This window comes from Haliotis asinina, chromosome 1 (assembly GCF_037392515.1).
Source record: "Haliotis asinina isolate JCU_RB_2024 chromosome 1, JCU_Hal_asi_v2, whole genome shotgun sequence".
Classification (NCBI taxonomy): Eukaryota; Metazoa; Mollusca; class Gastropoda; order Lepetellida; family Haliotidae; genus Haliotis; species Haliotis asinina.
In genome coordinates this window covers 66947831-66967149 of record NC_090280.1, presented here as the reverse complement: position 1 = coordinate 66967149, position 19319 = coordinate 66947831, and the positions used below count along the sequence as shown (strand labels likewise).

General features: G+C 41.3%; 2 protein-coding genes across 2 annotated transcripts in view; one reads left to right on the top strand and one right to left on the bottom strand.

The window, feature by feature from the left end:
• Positions 1 to 10426: 10426 nt before the first annotated feature.
• LOC137274722 (protein GVQW3-like) lies at positions 10427 to 10807 on the bottom strand. The gene has a single exon (XM_067808067.1). It carries the CDS (start codon positions 10805 to 10807, stop codon positions 10427 to 10429), a length of 381 nt encoding a protein of 126 aa, XP_067664168.1.
• Positions 10808 to 17414: 6607 nt separating this feature from the next.
• LOC137282167 (uncharacterized) overlaps positions 17415 to 19319 on the top strand; it is a 60632-nt gene continuing 58727 nt past the window's right edge. Inside the window, exon 1 of the mRNA XM_067813904.1 lies at positions 17415 to 17539. The gene's annotated coding sequence lies outside the window, so the exon portion shown is untranslated. The remainder of the gene's footprint in view (positions 17540 to 19319) is intronic.

The following is a 19319-nucleotide window of genomic DNA, read 5'->3' as shown; positions in this document are numbered from 1 at the left end:
TGCGTCTGGTTTAAAGCAGTTCAGGAAGTTCAGTCATGCGTCAGATTTACTGTCATACTGTCAGAAAACGAAAGAAATCAAAGAGACGAAACGATTTCCATAATTTCTGATACGCCTCAGACTATCTGCTAGCACGTGGTTAGGAATAACTATTCTTAAGAATGATACAAAGGGTTAGCGTGCCCTGCCACATCGGTAGCATTCGTAACGAACTCATGCATTTAAGATTAGTCTTTCACTTTATCGTGACTCAAAAGTTCAACTGTAATGAACTCACACAATGAAGGGCAAACCAAAATGGCTTCGTACAATAAAGATACAAACTTAATGAACTCACACAATGAAGGTCAAACCCAAATGAACAATTAGCAAAACGCAGATATACTTATATATTTGGTTCTTGGTGGGATGCCGTTAGCAAGTGTGTCGCCATGTTTACATTTGACAGCAGTACACAACAAACTACTGAGAGGAATGGGCGAACTTACAATACAGACGCATACAGTTCGATCACAGCAAATAGTGATACTATCAGGTATCCATAGAAATACATCAGAGTGCCGGTCACAATGAAAGGGCGTCCTCATTCATTTAGACCAAAATACAGGACGCCTACACGATAAAGATTGCACTACGTTTCAGATGACTGTGTAACACTTTGGCTTCAACTTCTTATACTTTTGTATGCTGATGTTCAGCGATGATCCTTATGATCTTCAAAAATCTCTCAATGCATTTTATTGTTACTGTAATGAATGGAAGCTATCTGTTATCCAAAACTAAAGTCGTTGTTTTAGTAGTGGTCCTGCAAAGTCATCTAAGTTAAAACTTTACTATGGTGAGGTGCCTCTTGAGGTAGAAGACTCCTATTGTCACCTTGGTATTTTCCTTCGTCGTAATAGTAGATTTATTCACACAATTAAGGCACTTATATCTGCGGGTGCAAAGGCCATGTTTTCTCGTTTGAAAAAATCACGTAATATAAACTTACCCCTTGACTGCACCCTTTCAGCTTTCGATGTAATGATTGAACCAATTTTGTTATATGGATGTGAAGTTTTGGGGTTCGAAAACATCAACCTAATTGAAAGAATACATATAAAATTTGTGAAGTTTACAGGTCTTCGAAATTCAACTCCAGATTACATGATATACGCATAAGCTGGTCAATACCCGATGTATATTAAATTAAGCAAAAGACTTTTAAGTTTTTGGCACAAAATGGTAACAAACACCCGCCAGGCTAAACTATCATATAATATATATTCAATTATGCTACAAGTTCGTTCTGAAATCAGTTTATTTCCCTGGATTGAGTTTGTAAGAAAGACACTTAATGACTGTGGTTTATCTGAAATATTTGATAATTCATTTCTCTGTACAACTAAGTTTCACTCCTTTAAGACTGAACAGATCCTCAAAGACCAATTTTTACAGAAATGGCATATCTCCATGATAAAGAGTTTAAGATCGTCTTTTTATCGTATTTAAAAAAAAATAATATAGAATTTGAGAGATATCTCTTTTTGCCAAGACATATCTATTTCCCGATTTTAAGATTCAGAACGAGTCATCATCACCTCCCTATAGAAATTGGCCATTGGGCAAACGTTCCTAGAGAATATCGTCTGTGCTCTCTATGTAATTCCCATGCAGTGGGAGATGAATTTCATTATCTGTTCAAGTGCGATGCTTTATTACAGTATAGACAAAACTATTTTCCTTCGTACCTGAATTCTGTATCCCTGTGGAAAGTTGTCAAAATGTTCTCCTCTAAATATCTTTAATATCTAACTGTGTTCATTAATGTAATATTTAAGTCTACAAAGATACCTTAACTTTTGGCTCTTGTTCGCCGTTTATCTGCCATCTTGTCATAAATATATTTATATATATTTATATTTATTTGTATTCTCCTGTACCACCGTTGGTGGTGTTGAGTAATAAATTGAATTGAAACTAGTTCTACGTTGAAAATATATCTGCAATGCTAGTGTGGGTTATCACGGAACACTTTACTAATCATTTCAATGTGATTATAGCGACTCACCAAATAGATGGTATGGAATACATGCGGTAGACACTCCAGGGACCCACTCCATAGCTTTTCTATGAGCCACAGCCTCCTTAATGTGTTTCAAAAAGCAGGTCACAAGAGTTTCTCTTCGGTCTTTTCAACATTTATACCTCTAATATTACAGATTAGTGCTTACCTGCGTAGAAAATGCATCTTCTAGCATTCGTTTCATTAATAGTGGTTACATAGTATTCAACATTTGATACTGACTTAATTTCTCTGTAATACCCGAAATTCAAGGATTGGTTGATGTTGTCAAGAATCCGCTGAGTATCACAATTCAAAACTGAAATAGAAATGATTAAACTATTATTACTAAAATAGAAATAAAGTGTGTAATATCACCCACATGCTGGCTGTACCTTACAAATTCCAAGGGGCAAAAACACAACAAATATTTCACAGATGTAGCCCAAGGTACTCTTTCAGTAAGACCTAACTTCCACACAAAGGTTAAAATAGCAGTCCTCAGACATCCTGAACGTCTTGCACCAGTGGCAAAAGCATCTTACATCATAATCTTCACAAATATTACATCTGCCACAGCTATAACTTGAATCGTGCTTTCCAACACCCTGTAAATACTTTTTTAAAACTTCGTATGGAAAGTATAAAACGTTTCAATTTTAACTGATACACCATTGTAGAACCACTTCTCATAAGAACGAAGACTACCACCTCCGTGTTGTCCATGTTTATCTCTAAATCCCATGACTTACAATATTTATGTAATAAGTTTATCTTTCTGTACACCAATGACAGTATTATCAAACTTATCGTCAGCATATAACAGCAACAGTAAATACTCACAATCTGAGGATTTACTGTACAACACCCCCAGCTCCAAGTTCTGCACCATGACTTGAAATCTGTTATAACATGGCACAAAAAAGACGAGCACACCCTTGTCGTAAACCTCTAAGCGATTGAAAATATTCTCATTACACGAATCTTCGACTACATATTTCTTAATGCCTTGTTTGATCAACTGAATTCACGGAAAAGCGTTTCTAAAATGTGCAAAACGACAGTAAAAACGACCTCCACTTTTAGAAAGATACACATGAAGTGTAATGTAAGTAGTTATCTGACGTAGAGTATCCTTCGTGAGATGCAACTTGCACCTCCAGGATCATGAACATCAGCAAATCGCTGAAGATGATTATGTTACACCAAAGCTTTCACAGAACATCCTTCAAAGAAAATACATAGATAATTGTCAACACAATTCAGATCTTCTTTCTTGTGAAGACGGGCAATGACGCATTTCGCCCATGCCTGTGGATAAATAACTGAAAGTAAAATATAATTACAGATGAACACTAATGACGGTGATAACAAACGAATACAACGGACCATTATCCCAGTCGCAATGCTATCTGGGCGGACAGCTTTTCCAAATTTCAGGCTTTTTACAGCTGCCCCCATCTCACTATCACAATCATCAACAAATTGGATATCATGGGTGTTAAGTACACTGTAAGATACCATCATTATCTTCACCGATGTTCATAATGATATTTCCAACGATAGATCTATGTAAGTCTAGGATCGACGAGTCTAAATGACCACAAACAATATCTCTGTATTTGTAAGTTTGCTCTCGTTGGTGGAACTCCCAAGTATTACAATGAAGAATAATTACTTCGATTCTTGGAGGCCTTGCAAGAGGCCCTAGTCATCAGAAGAAGCCGGTAAGGTATCAACCGTGACCAAGGAAGATGTCTCCCAAGCGCTTGGGACTTATCAATATTGGGATAATTCATTGCTGGCCACTGAGGAGGGTTAAGTCCACTTCGAAGTAACACGTTAAAAACTGTCTTTCTCGGAGCAAAACACGGATTCACTGGTACAAGTAAAAATAAGAAACCGCATTAGACATAATTTTGGTGACTAGGTCGAACATGACACTTTTTGAAAGTCTTACTTAGATACGGAGTGATGAAACCCTGGTCACACAAGTTTTGAGCAAGTGTCAGCTGTCAGCTGTCAGCAGTATTCCAGCTGCAAGGTGGCGGCATGCACACGGCCCAAACACTCCCGTGACTGACATCACGATCGATTTCTTGTTCAGTTGGGAAATCAGTGCATGTAAGCTGAGCATCACTGAACGTTGCCAAATCATTTCTATACCGTACGGTTGAGCTACATTTGTATTTAGATTTTGCACATATGAGCAAGAAATGCAGATCGTTAAAGAAGGCACACACGAGGTGTGGTTACATTTAGGGCTGTACGTTCCACCCTTTAGTTGCACACGTGCTTACATGTAGGGATGTACGTTCCACAAAATGTTGTTTATGAAGAGGTCCACCATTTTACGTGGTGATTTGTCTGAAAATGTCTGATTCCACGTGCTTTCATTTTTAACGCAGTGTCCGCGACAGTTGTAGGTAGTTATGGTTATAGGCAGTCAAAGCGCATATTTTCCATCACCTCATTTACTGATAAAAGACATGTGGAGTATTCCCCTAAGTTTGTCTTGCAGGATAATGGTGTATACAACCGAAACAGCATATGCTGACATAACAAAACCTTTGGGATATTGTGATACTTTAAGGGGGGCTGTTTTAACCAAGCAATAAATATCAGTTCATCTGTGAACACATTTCAAATTAAGGAACATGTCTTATGTCTTCTCACATTGTCATGTTAGGGACATTCGTGAAGGTATTGGTAGGACCAAGATTACCTAGACAGGAGTTCCAGCCTAAGTGGACCACCTTTACAATCCTGGGAAGTTCATATTGCCTGCTTCCTTGGCGGACACTGAGTTCTCATAAACAACTTGGAAGAATTCAAAATGGTACCATTGAATTATTGTCCTTGTCAAGCCAATTCACATCTGAAGGAATGTATTTCTGTATTTTCCTTGTGTGAAATAGTTTTACTTTATTTTGATCCATTAGCAACCGATAGAGAAGAAAACGCACCTTGAATACGTACAGTTAAAAGTGAAGAAAATAACCCGGGATTGCCACAATCCTCTAAACATATTCACAATATGATAATAATTGAAAGTTCAATTTGCTTACATAAGTAGTGAGGATAATAACATTTATGAAAGACGTAGATGGGGTCATGATGATGAAGAAGAATATTTTCATAACGTAATCTCAGTCCACAATTTCAAATCGTGTATTATAATCGTCATGTGAAAGTTATCGAACGTATATTTTAAGTAATTTATATTGGAATTCAGTGTTAACATGTTTATGGTATGATGGCTTCCACGAACACGGTCTTCCTTTACGTTTATTCTGTAACAAATAATATCGACTCTGTGGATATGGTGGACTGTTAATGCTAATCTCCACCAAGCTGAAATGGTGAACAGGATCACCAGCACAACTGTAACTTTGTCCAAGATTTATTTGTCTCCACAGTAGAAAAATCATTATTTTTCCCCCAAAACTGCTGTCAGATATAATTGATATTGTTTTGTTTATTTCCAGTGCATTTCAATTAGTTCAAATGGGCGCAACATGCATTCGATTAGAAGTGATATTTACAGGCCCAAATTGCAGAGACACTGGATGGTCGCCGAAAAAACTGATTCGTATCTGGTTGGGAAAGTGACGCTTGACCACAGCCATTCAGAATAAATGTATCGAAAATTGTGTCATTGGATCCATTAGATTTTGTCTGCTATGCTGGTTCACTTGTCCTAGATAATGACACAATAACAAATTGCAATCTTACTTCTGATATATTCCACAAAACGAGAACTGTACTCACTATTATCATTATTACGCTTATGATAACCGGACGCACAGTAGAAACAGTTTCATAGGTAGATTGGAAAAGGTTGTGATAGTTAGTCAACCTACCACTATCCTTGTCTGTATTACACACTCGGTAATCAGACCGTTTTCCCCACACACTAGGACTGTTGTCCTTGTTAGTGAGTGATACCCACGCTCAGACTGTTGTCCTGGTTATTGTGTGGTATTAACAGTCAGGCTATTGTGCTGACTTTTGTGTGCCTCCCACTGCCACATTGTTGTCGCTCCTGGTTAGTGTATCATACCCACAGACTATTGTCCTGGATAGAGTGGGATAGTCTCAGTCAGACCGTTGTCCTAGTTGGTGTGTGATATCCACAGTCAGATTATTGTCCTGGATAGAGGGGGATAGTCTCAGTCAGACTGTTGTCCTAGTTGGTGTGTGACATCCACAGTCAGATTATTGTCCTGGATAAAGTGCGATAGTAGTCAGATTGTTATCCTGGTTTTGGTGTCACTCACAATCAGACTGGTGTCCTGGTTAGTGTGTGATACTCACAATCAGACTGCTGTCCTGGTTAGTGTGTGATACTCACAATCAGACTGTTGTGCTAGCTAGTGTGTGATATTCACAATCAGACTGGTGTCCTGGTTACTGTGTGATACCCACAATCAGACTGTTGTCCTGGTTAGTGTGTGATAGTCACAATCAGACTGTTGTCCTGGTTAGTGTGTGATACTCACAATCAGACTGTTGTCCTGGTTAGTGTGTGATACTCACCATCAGACTGTTGTCCTGGTTAGTGTGTGATACTCACAATCAGACTGTTGTCCTGATTAGTGTGTGATACTCACAATCAGACTGGTGTCCTGGTTACTGTGTGGTACTCACAATCAGACTGGTGTCCTGGTTAGTGCGTGATACTCACAATCAGACTGGTGTCCTGGTTACTGTGTGATACTCACAATCAGACTGTTGTCCTGGTTAGTGTGTGATACCCACAATCAGACTGTTGTCCTGGTTAGTGTGTGATACTCACAATCAGACTGGTGTCCTGGTATGTGTGTGATACTCACAATCAGACTAGTTTACTGGTTAGTGTGTGATATTCACAATCAGACTGGTGTCCTGGTTAGTGTGTGATAGTCACAATCAGACTGTTGTCTTGGTTACTGTGTGATACTCAGAATCAAACCGATGTCCTGGTTAGTGTGTGATACTCACCATCAGACTGTTGTGCTAGTTAGTGTGTGATACTCACAATCAGACCGGTGTCCTGGTTAGTGTGTGGTACTCACAATCAGACTGGTGTCCTGGTTAGTGTGTGATACTCACAATCAGACTGGTGTCCTGGTTAGTGTGTGATCTTCACAATGAAACTGTTGTCACTCACAATCAGACTGCTGTCCTGGTTAGTGTGTGATACTCACAATCAAACCCATGTCCTGGTATGTGTGTGATACTCACAATCAGGCTGTTGTCCTGGTTAGTGTGTGATACTCACCATCAGACTGTTGTCCTGGTTAGTGTGTGATACCCACAATCAGACTGTTGTCCTGGTTAGTGTGTGATACTCACCATCAGACTGGTGTCCTGGTATGTGTGTGATACTCACCATCAGACTGTTGTCCTGGTTAGTGTGTGATACCCACAATCAGACTGGTGTCCTGGTTAGTGTGTGATACTCACAATCAAACCCATGTCCTGGTTAGTGTGTGATACTCACAATCAGGCTGTTGTCCTGGTTAGTGTGTGATACTCACCATCAGACTGTTGTCCTGGTTAGTGTGTGATACTCACAATCAGACTGCTGTCCTGGTTAGTGTGTGATATTCACAATCAGACTGTTGTCCTGGTTAGTGTGTGATACTCACAATCAGACTGTTGTCGTGGTTAGTGTGTCATACTCACAATCAAACCGATGTCCTGGTTAGTGTGTGATACTCACCATCAGACTGGTGTCCTGGTTAGTGTGTGATGCTGACAATCAGACTGTTGTCCTGGTTAGTGTGTGATGCCCACAGTCTTGTTGTCCTGGTTTGATTGTCATACCCACAATGAGATCGCCTTCCCGGGTTGTTATAACCTCCCTTTTGTTTAGCAGGCCGGACAGTGTAACTGACTTATGATTACATCGTGTAATATTTTAGAACTTCCTGATGTATTTCCCAACGCATGACATTTACTGTGGAAGCTGTATGACTGCAAGATACATTTATAGCCAACATATCCACACTTTGTTCTGTAAAACGTATGTGCCGTTTCCAAACAAGACGAATTTAATATGGGATTTATACATATTGTCATACGATGCGAAATGGAACTTTGATTTATTGTATTTAGTGAATACAAAATGAACCACGTTAATTGGTCGCGATCAAACAAAGACTACCCCACCAGTGTTGCTTAAAATGTAAGCAAACACGAGGATGGAACGGGATGTTGTTAATAAGCCTGCGAGTGTGGACAGAGCGAGTGACCAGGCACTGGGGAAGACGTCTGGTCAATCCGAGACAAAAAGATTAAACACTGATGGAAGCATAGTATTTGCCAGATCTGCAGTTTGCTGTTGTCAAACACAGCAGACGGTATGTTGGATAATGAGAGGGGTGGAACGATGGATCGTTGTGCTTCTGCCGCCGCCACATATCGGCATCTCCCGACTTGAGACTGTGGAGAGTCCACAAACACCGACCGTTAGTGCTGGGGCTAAGGCATCAATACAAACTCGATTGCACTACGAGAATCCGTCGTTTGCTCTCGGTCTAATTCAGCCTTCTTTATCCGGGGCCGAATTAAGAGGAATGCCATCCGATTAAAGAAGTTTTCTCGCCTCATTTGAGCTTGTTACTTTCAAATCAGAGTCAAAAGGATATGACAATCTTGCAGATTCTCATTTTGCTCTAACCTTCAGATGGGGATCTAATCTAGATAGGAAGAATGGAAAGCCCACATCAAAGCACTTAACCTGTGAAACAGGCAAGTGATTTCCAGACAGTTGTTTGTGAAGACAATAAGACCTTCTCTGGGCTGCCAGCAAAGACTTGGGCTGTCACAGATCTAGCCTCACAGTAAACACGTACTTTGCGTGTACCCCACAGGCTGAAGCTTCTGTACACCTTCTGTACACCTTCTGACGTATGTAGGCTGCTTAAGATGTAGACGGTAAGTATGTGGACTGTAGACTATGTCACTCAATTTAACATAAACAGGTCACTATATAGATATGGAGAATATTCAATGTGACACTTTGTGACATATGACTGTATACACGGGTTTCTATATGGATGTCCACTATAAACCTTGTATAGATGCCCACTATGCACCTTTTGACTGTATAAACGTGATCACACGGGTCTCTATATAAACGCCCACTATTCACCTTGTGACAGATGACTATGTACGTGTGTAAACGGGTCTCTATATAGATGTCCACTGTACACCTTGGGACATATGACCGTATAAACGGGTTTCTATATATATGTCTCTATATATACGAGTCACTAAATATATTTGAACAGGAGCCACAATATGAAACCGGATTATATATTGTCACTTGGGATTGTAGTATAATGGGATTTTAGCTATCCACTGTTACATACTAAATCAATAAGTTCAGAAATCTATACGCAATAGAATTTAGTATGAAGTAAATAAATAACAATTTACAACTGTTTTAGGACATTAACTCGGTTAAAAAAAACAAAGCAAATTGCATCTAAATAACTATAGTGACTGTACACAAGCGAGGATCAGTCCAAGGCCCAGAGACCGGACAGCTACAGTGGCGAAATACAATCCAATAGCCGTGGTAAAACCAATATAGCCAGTGATTCCAAAACAAGCCCTGTTTATATATCTAGGGAAGACATGGTCCTCCAGTCTGTCATACAGGTGTTTGAATGGCATTGAGAAGTGATACACACAAAGGAGAGTCTTTTATGGATGTCAAATTCTTTATGAGGAAGAAGGGTGGGAAAAGGCAAGATTTTGGAATTCATACTGGTTTATGTTTCAACATAGTCCCCTTCCAACTTCACACACTTCTCCCATCTGGTTTGCCAAGTGCTGATTTCTGATCTGAAGAACTCCACATCTTGGTCCCTTAAAAACACTCCACAGCAGCGATAAGCTCATCATCATCCTGAAATTTCTGGCCCCGATGTGTTCTTTCAGTCAAGGAAAGAGGTGGAAGTCGCTAGAGGCTAGATCTGGTGAATAGGGAGGGTGAGGTAAATTTCGCACCCGCACTTGCGGGTTTCCATTGCAGCCCGACAGGTGTGGACTGGCGCATTGTCCTGGTGAAGAAGAATCCCTCTTTAATGGACTGGCGTACCTGCCTCAGAAGGTTAGCATAGTACTCTCCATTCATTGTCGTACCGCGAGGCAAGTAGTCGATGTGGATAACACCTTTACGGTCCAAAAAGTTTCCATAACTTTCTTTGGGGACCTGGTCGATTTGAACTTTCTTTGGAGAGGTGGCATGTTTCCATTCCATTCCTGATTGCTCTCAGGGTCATAATGATGAAGCCAGGTTTCATCACAGGTTACAATTCTAAAGTGAAAATCTTCTGGGTTGGCATGGTAACGAGTCAGCATCAGTGATGTTGGCCCGAGGAAGCTTCATGTCATCAGAAAGCATTCTTGGGACCCATTTGCACAGATGGACATTTGGAGATTGTCATGGAGTATGCTGTGAATGGATCCATATGAGAGCCCGGCAGCATCTTCTAACTCGTGCAGGGTGATACGACGATTTCCCATCACTAGTTGATGCACAGTGTCAATGTTTGACTGGGTGGCACTTGTTGAGGGTCGTCCAGGACGGGGGTCATCATCTAAGCTCTCTCTTCCTCGCTGAAACTCTTTCACCCAACGTTTGATGGTTGCAGCAGAAGGGGAAGACTCCTTGTAAACAGCAGTGAGTCGCTCTTCAGCCTGCTTGGCGGGGTTGCCCTCCAGGACAAGAAACTTTATTACTGCTCTATATTCAACCTTGTCCATTTTTCACATTCACTAGTGGGTATATATCTTCTACAACGCACTGCCATTGCAGACATGCATCCAGCTATGTGATCCTACTGGGAATATGTAGCTAGGACACTAATATACGTTAGGTGCCCTGCCCATTACTATTTGTCAAGTATAAACATGCAAAGCTCAAAACTTTTTTATATCCCCTCGTATATATACAAGAAAGCCTACGCCAATGAAAAATATGTGGCAAGTCTAAATTTCCACAGTCTCTGTGCTCCTCTTCATTATATTTCATTATCATTTCTTAATGAACAGTTTTTGTTTTCTGTAAAATATGTTATTTTCAGAGACTAGCTGTGAGCCTAATGGTCTTCCAGCAAACGCTGTTGTTTTGTATAATGTTAGATGACAGTGTTTAATTCAAACATACTATAGCAATCAAATACTTCATACAGGGTCACTGTAGACTTGTGACGCTTTCTGGCTTGAAGTACCAACGCGTCGATATCAGTGCTGCTGAGTAATGCATACATGCGAACATACGCATGCTCATGTATGGCTTCCAGCAAACAGGTTCTCAGGAGTAATTGGCTGTCGTAAAACAAATGTACCTGTTAAACTGGAATTTGGAAAGAATAGTTATGTAAGAAATCAAGCCAAGCCAGTGTAATCCAGAAGAAGAAAACTGACAAGTGCTCAAGTGCATGGTCCGTGCTGTTGTAGACTGACCACATGGGTAGATGCTGAAACTATTTATAACGTACAGCAGGAACACTCAGCATATTAAGGGCACGGTATGCCATTGCGTCATGTCAGAGGTTTTCACTCAGGCTATAAATGTCCATGTTTAATGGTGAATCTAAGGCGACAGTTGAAAATAACGTCCAGCAAGTATGGGTTTCGATTGTCCAGAATGTCCTCAGATTGTAAGTCTTAGAAACAGCCTATACTTGTTATCAACGAGGAATGTCTAAAACAAATTGCTCTAAGGCTGTATCCACTACACGAAATACTCCAAGACAAACTCATGGATCTTTTCAACACCACCGGTTTCAAAGGAATATCTATTTAATCTGTATTTCCATAACACAAGGTCAGTTGTGACTTTATCCTGTAAACATGAAGCGCCTCAGCCACACTGTAGTTGATAAAACAGAGACTGACGACCTCATGAGACACGAAACTGTCCATCTGCGGGCCAACTAAATACTGACAAATTATCAAATTTCCAGTTATTTTCACTGAGATGACCGAACAAAGGCAAGCCAATGCTTTGGTATATGGCTGCACTAACGTAAAACTATACTATTGCCTATCTTTATGTATTTAAGTGTCGTTATGGGAACATATATGCCAAGTTCAACCTCACCTGTCGAGGGCTTCAGACGGGGTAACCGATGTCAGAGGCTGGAAGAAGGCCGACATACAGGTCACTAGAAACGTGTATCTGACCTTTTGTTAGAATGAAATACAAATGTAAAGTCATTCGATTCAATTTATTCAGTGGCATCTGCAGGTAAAGACTGATAAACACACAGACCTGAGATTCCACACTTCTCCAGCTGCCATCCTGTGGGCAGAACTCCAACCAGTTGGGATGTGTAATTCACTCACCTCCTACTTTACTGCAGCGCGGTCGCTGATACTCATACTCTCTCATATCAAGATACCGGGCTATAATTCCTCAATGTAATGAGGACAGGTTTGTCCTACTATCTGTGTATTCCCTATCCTTTCCCTGCTACAGTGACCTGACCCCGGCCTCTCCATCTTACCCCTCCCGCAGTATCTGGCCCTGGTGAACCGCCAGCTGCTCCAGTCTTGTGGCTTTAAGTCTTCATTGCCTCAAACCCGCGCTATATTACACGTCGTTTCCTTGAGCTGGAAATTACGCAGATTTCACCGATAAAATATGTTTGTCAATCTAATGTCATTAAAAGAGACATTAGTTTTGAGCTGTCACATTAAATATTTCAAATCCTTCATAACAATGGCCTTATTAACTACAAGTCAACGACAGTGGTAAGAAACGCATAAATCTGTCAAATTTCGTGTTCTTTTCTCATAACTATAATCCTGGAAAAAATAGCTTTTCTTATGCGTTGTTTGTGAACTAATGACTAGGTAATGTTAAACTTAACGCGCAAGCACTGATTCCGTATTAACGCACGTGCATATCTGTAATGCAATACCGGTCTTTACGTATTATCATGAAATAAAATCGCCATGTTGCGCCATAGTCACTAGTATCTTAACGTAATTAACAATCTGGCTGAGCATGAGCTTTTAGCGTTTGTTAATCAGCGCTTAATCGTCAACTGGACCGAGGCTTACTTATGTGAAGATGAAATGACCAGAAAAGACACATCTCCACAGTTCGTACAAGATGAACACATCCACGTAATTCATTACGATCTAGTACATGCCACGGGTATAGGGTGGGTAGTTTAACATGGTGGACTTTTGTTGTCATGATTAAACGGCGTTATGACAGATGTAACTTATTAGTAGCATGTGATCCTGTCCCTGTAACCACACCAGTCAGATGGAGACAGCAGGGCCAGAACGGAGTGACGGCAATATGAATCTCTCTTCACCATCAGCTCCCTGAGGGGAGGGTGTATGGTTAAATGTAGTGAAGATAAAGCGTTTCCAGTGTACACATATTATAGTGTGGTGACATTGCTGACAGCTAAACAAAGGCATTGATTCTGTAGTTTACTATGATCGTGTGTGTACGGTCTTTATTTAAACTGTACCTGCACTGATGATAACGGAGCCTAATGCTCGCTCAGAGTCCAAGCAGTGTTTACACGTCCCATCCCAGGACGTGCCGAGGAATGATAGATTTGTGTTCAATGTGTTAGGGGAATTAAATAATGACCCTCTTTACTTGTGCTTAATGTATTACATTGTACATAGTTGTTTGCCCACACGAAGGAAAGTTCGCCAAAAGTTAAATATATAAATTTGAAATATATGATATACCCTACTCAAATATTAGCTAAAGTACAATGCCTTTATTAAATAACATGTACAGGTGCGAAGCCTGCGATATAGCTGGGGAAGGTGGGGAAGGTAGGAATGACATGTTATGTGCTATGTGTTTACACGGTAAGACAAACCCCCATGTCGGTAGAAATTTGATGTTTCATTAGCGGATTTATAATCGATTCAATCTTCATCCATTTATCACTTTTGTCAACAGCGGCCCCAGCTCCTTTCCAATGCAAATCTCCGCGGCCAAATGACCATGTCATCCTATTTCAGCAATATTTGTGTGATTACGGTTGTACAATACAAGATAAGCACGGCGATGAGGACAGGACAACGGACAGAAATGTCAGCGGCCATGTAGCTGGATTCAGAAGCAGTCCTGTCAAACATGCTCAACTATACTAGCCACATTAAAAAACTATGCATTGTCAAAATTTTATCTCGGTTGATAAGTACGGTAACAATGTCAAAGGTACATACAAACATTAATGGAGGGATCGTGAGAACACAACAAGTCGGGACAATTTCAGTTGAAAAGTCAATCACAATGACGTCATGAGTCCGCATGCGGGACAGGGGTCAAACGACCATGTCACAAGCTCAATAAGGGGTATGTCCACCACCGGCATTGAGAACAGCAGTGCATCAACGACGCATAGAGCCTATCAAACGTGCAAGGATGGCTTGTGGGATGTCACGCCAGATTCTCTCAAGTTCTGTTGCAAGGTCAAGGACGTTATCTGACGGATGAGGAAGACGGTGTAGACGTTGATCCATCTCGTCCCAAACATGATCTATTGGGGAGAGATCCGGGGAATTTGCAGACCAGTGCAGAAAGTCAACATTGTGGTGTTGCAAGAAATCCATAGCAAACCTTGCCGTATTAGGGCGGGCATTGTGCCGTTGGAATGTTAACCCAGGGCCGTGACGTTGCACAAAAGGAATTGCCACAGGTCGAAGAATCTGATCCCTGTAGCCCACACCTGTTACGTTGCCCTGAACAATCACCAAACCTGTTCTGTGGCGTGGTGTTATAGGCACCCCAAATGATCACGGAACCACCACCACCACCACCACCACTAAAGCGATTCCTCTTCAAGACACAATGTGCATAACATTGTGCTTAGTATATATGTGCACACCCATGAGTTGACCGATATGTGTTTGTTGGGGCGGGTTTGGGTGTGTTATATTAGGCGGGTGTTTTGTGTAGTTGTGAGGGCCTATGTTATGATCTGTTAATGATGTTTGGAAGAGTTCACAATGATGCAGCATTCTATACTCAAGTTTTTAATACCAATCTGAAGTGTCTTAGTGACTCCTGGTATTTATATTTACTTGTCAAATGGGTTCCAGTATTCAACTCAGCGAAGAGAAATAGGACAATATTTCGTTTCTTGATTAATTTTTATACGTCTGCCCTGGGAAGTCTCGGCTTGTCGATCGTCGTATATACATGAACGTTTTGCTGGAGAGTGAAATGTGGCCGCCATTTCCGCCACAAGTGAGCTGATGGTAACGTGTTGGGATCAGACATCCCGAGCGTCACGCACCGGTGCCCCTCGCTCTCTATAGACGAGACATGACAAACAGATTGGCAGATGCCATCAGTCTACCACTTTTTCAGTGGTCGGAAGTTGATGTCTCACAGGCTCTGGTGTTTCGACAAGTGGTGCGAAGCAGTAGCGATCAATTATAAACTTTTATTAATAATTCAAAGAAAGTTACAGAACATCCACTCAAAGACTGATATTGTTCAACTTCACCGGTTCACGTGAGAAGTCAATTAGCCTGCCTTTTAGTTATAACATAACAAGAAATCCATGAATGAAAGGGCCTAAAACAGGGATATTGTGATAAATTTTCAAGGCCAGTCAACTTGCTCCTGGTTTAGCGAGGCCGCCTAAGATAGTATTGCAGACGGATAAAAAATGGTCGCCCACTAATACTCCCAATTCAAGTGGCTGCCCATAACACACAAACTTCTATGAACTGGCCACTAACACCCCCAGTTCTAGTGGCCGCTCTCTCGCACCCCCATTTATAGTGGCCACCCACTAGCACCCCCAATTCCAGTGACCGCCCACAAACACCCCCAATTCCAATGGTCGCTGACTAACACTCACATTTCTAGGAAGTGTCGCCTTCTGTGGATCACGGACTGACACGTAAAGTTGCGGGATAAGCCAAGAAATACTCGCGCTTAATAGATTAATGGCTCCCTGTCAGAACACTGTAGTTCCTGATAACAAATGCATAGAGAAAAGCAATACCGACTTCAGAGCTATCCTAGGTTTTACTCACGAAAAAAGCACAGGATAGATTGGGGAGAAACAACATCTGGGTTCTCATTTTTGGACAGACATTTTGAAAGTGGTAACTACAGGCTTGGTGACTAGAATCACTTATCGGTAATATTACACTGGTTTTGCAGACTAACGCTTAGTCTCTGACTATATAGAATTTTGATAGTAACAAACTAGACTATACAACTTGAAAAGGAGCACCAGGAAGACCAGAGCATCTAGACTTGCTTCATTTACGGTTTTACCATTGAATGTAGGGCTAGGCAGCAGAGAAAATAAGGTGGTTCAAGGACTGTGAGACAGACTACTGGCTATTTCAGGGACAATGACAGGTTCCTGTAAATATCGAATCTGCTGGCGCATCTTTCAGAAACATCAGTCGCACTTATTGACCCTGATGATCAGTAACGCTTGATCAACTCATTACAGAAACTGGTACCATCCATTTCCATACAAGTAATCATGCATACACTGCCACGCCCATAAAAAAGATTAGGACTGATGCTGATCATTTAGTAACTCTATTTTAATGACATTAAATGCTAATCCTGAGAGCTAAAATAATGCAGGTTGATTGTCACCATGAGTTAACATGTAAGAGGAAGTGACGTCATGTACTTTAAGCAGCAGGGAGCGGATACAGTGAAAGGTTACACCCATACAAACGGATCACTCCCTATCCGCTCGGTGCATCATAGGTGCTGAATGTTTGTATATTACATTAACTTTCGGATAGATAGCCTAATATCCATATTTATACTTTTGATAATTGAAATGGCTGTACTCCCCGCACATTAAGTGATTATCTAGCCTGGGCTAGCGTTGCTTGTCCACGGGGACGCTTTCATGTTCCGATCACGAGGAAATTTTGTCTTTAACTCAGAATAAATCGATGTCCGTGTATGCCTCAATCTCTCGGCATGTCACTTCTAACTTAAGTTACAAAAAGCATGTGCACACTCGGTTTACGCTGCTAGCACTAAAGCGACCCATGGGGACCCTATTCCATCCTTGCCAAATGGCATTGCGTCTCCTTGCCTTGCAACTCCCGCGAACGTATGACCTACATAAAGTCAATATCATGCTATTGTAATATTAATTCTATCTCCCTTGAAAGTTGGTGTGTTCAATGTAAGCGGATGGTAATAGAGCATTGAGAGGGTTGTGCCCAAGGCCACAAATGATCTCCAGTACGTGAGGTAACAAGACCAACCACTCCCCGGTCTCGTATCCCTCCCGCCCTCCTGCACGGCCCCTCCCCCGGCCGCTCACCCACCCGCCCGTCCGCCACAGTGAACATCTATGCTGCTGCCACCGGCCGCTGCCAGACGTTCGTTCAGAGTCATATCCATCAGGACATTTACTTGACCAACGGCCAGTGACCGCTGGATACCATCATACACCACCTCCGCTAACGACTACTAGTGATTTTATCGCCACTTTATTACTGCCTGAGGTAAGTACTAGGATTTATCGAAAGAAAAGCAGCGTGCATGACAAAACGTTTACTGGTGTAACTTTTAGCAATATTTCAATTTATTTTAAACTATGGTAATTAAATGGTAATTAATTAATTGACATTGATTACTGAAGTAATTTGATTGTGTTTGTGGAAACAAAGCAGCGGATTGTCTTGCAGCGTATACATTAGGTAGGTAGACTGGCTTAGAGAGGGATTTCGCGAGGCCATGTGTAATTATATGTGTAATTACATTACATCATTCTCCAGGATTAGACACGAGCCCGCCCATAGCGCTCCTCTGAGAATACCTTCCACTAATTATATGACAATGCGTCTGTCTTTAAACCTTTGCCATAGGGATTGCCCCAACTGGACCATGGGTATTTGAAGACGCGGCTTTCAAACCCTGTTCCATGGATGCTGACATGTCGGCGGAATCGTTACATGTATAACATAGTATAATATTTGAGAAGAAATAATACAACCGTTAAGATCTGAAACATGGTTTAATATCCCATATACTAATGACAGTAGGACAAGAGAATCAGATACACATGCTCACGGCACCCTTGCCGCAGGTGATGTCCCTCGGGACAGCCACGTGACCACTGTCATGGCTGAGCATATTGTTTCTCTCCTTTGTTGGAATGTGTATAATTCATAGCTGCGGCTGTGCCGGATTGATTAGCCTGGATAATTAATTTCTTAAGCTACTTGTGCAGCACCTGTAAATTGTTCCATGGTGCCAGCTGTTCAAGACATAGTCTTCCGCAAATTGTAAGCATTAAGTAGCCCGCGTGTGTGTGTAAGTGTGTATGTGCGAAAGTGTGTGCGAGCGAGAGAGAGAGAGAGATAGAGAAGTGTGTGTGTGTGTGTGTGTGTGTGGGGGGGGGGGGGGTAGTGTTAGGGGGAGGTCGAGGTTAGCGGTGATTAACATGTGGTACCTCCGTTTAATGCTTCTTGCTCTAATCTTCAGTTGTTCTGCGTTGAGTAACCTGTGCAGCACTTCCTGTAATATTCTTTATTCTTATAGAGTGAATTGGGAATATATTGGTCGAAGAATGACACTTCCTCATCTTCTTGACACCGACCACCATTATCTGTATTTACGGTGGCAATAGTCTCTCAGTATTTCATATGGAAAAAAACTGTATATTTCAGTATGCACAATTTCCACAATTCTAGTGGTCGTCTACACTGACATGGGTACTTCAGAAGAAATGAAGAGTTAATATGTGCATGTAAGCGACACTTCAGAGATGTGTTCAGCAATGAGTCGCCAGTGGTAACAGATATATGATGCCGGGCCTGACTCTACCGAGCGTAGCCATCATTTCAATCCGTCATCCAATTACTCAAAACCCAGCTGAAGATGGTGTGTCTGTGAGGACGGTACGGGTGTCGCCCCAGTGTCGCCTCAGCACACAGCAACAAATGCAACGATGGTTGAAGGAGTCACGCCCGCAACGTGTTTCTTAATTGAGAGCAGGGCCCTGGGGGCAGGACAAACACACTATGTAGGTAAATAATTACACAGCACACACAATTGTATCATAACACCTACCTATTATCGGAAAAAAAACTATCTTGGGAAAATCCTTATTCAACACAGATATTTTGATAAGTGCTTGCGTTAATGTTTAAAATGACATTTTCACAATCTCTATCACACAATGTTATACGTTCCGGGCGTAAATTCATATATTAGCACATTTCCCATTTTGTTGTTACGACATTTTAGCCTAAAGAGTTATTTTCATTGTTTAATAATTGA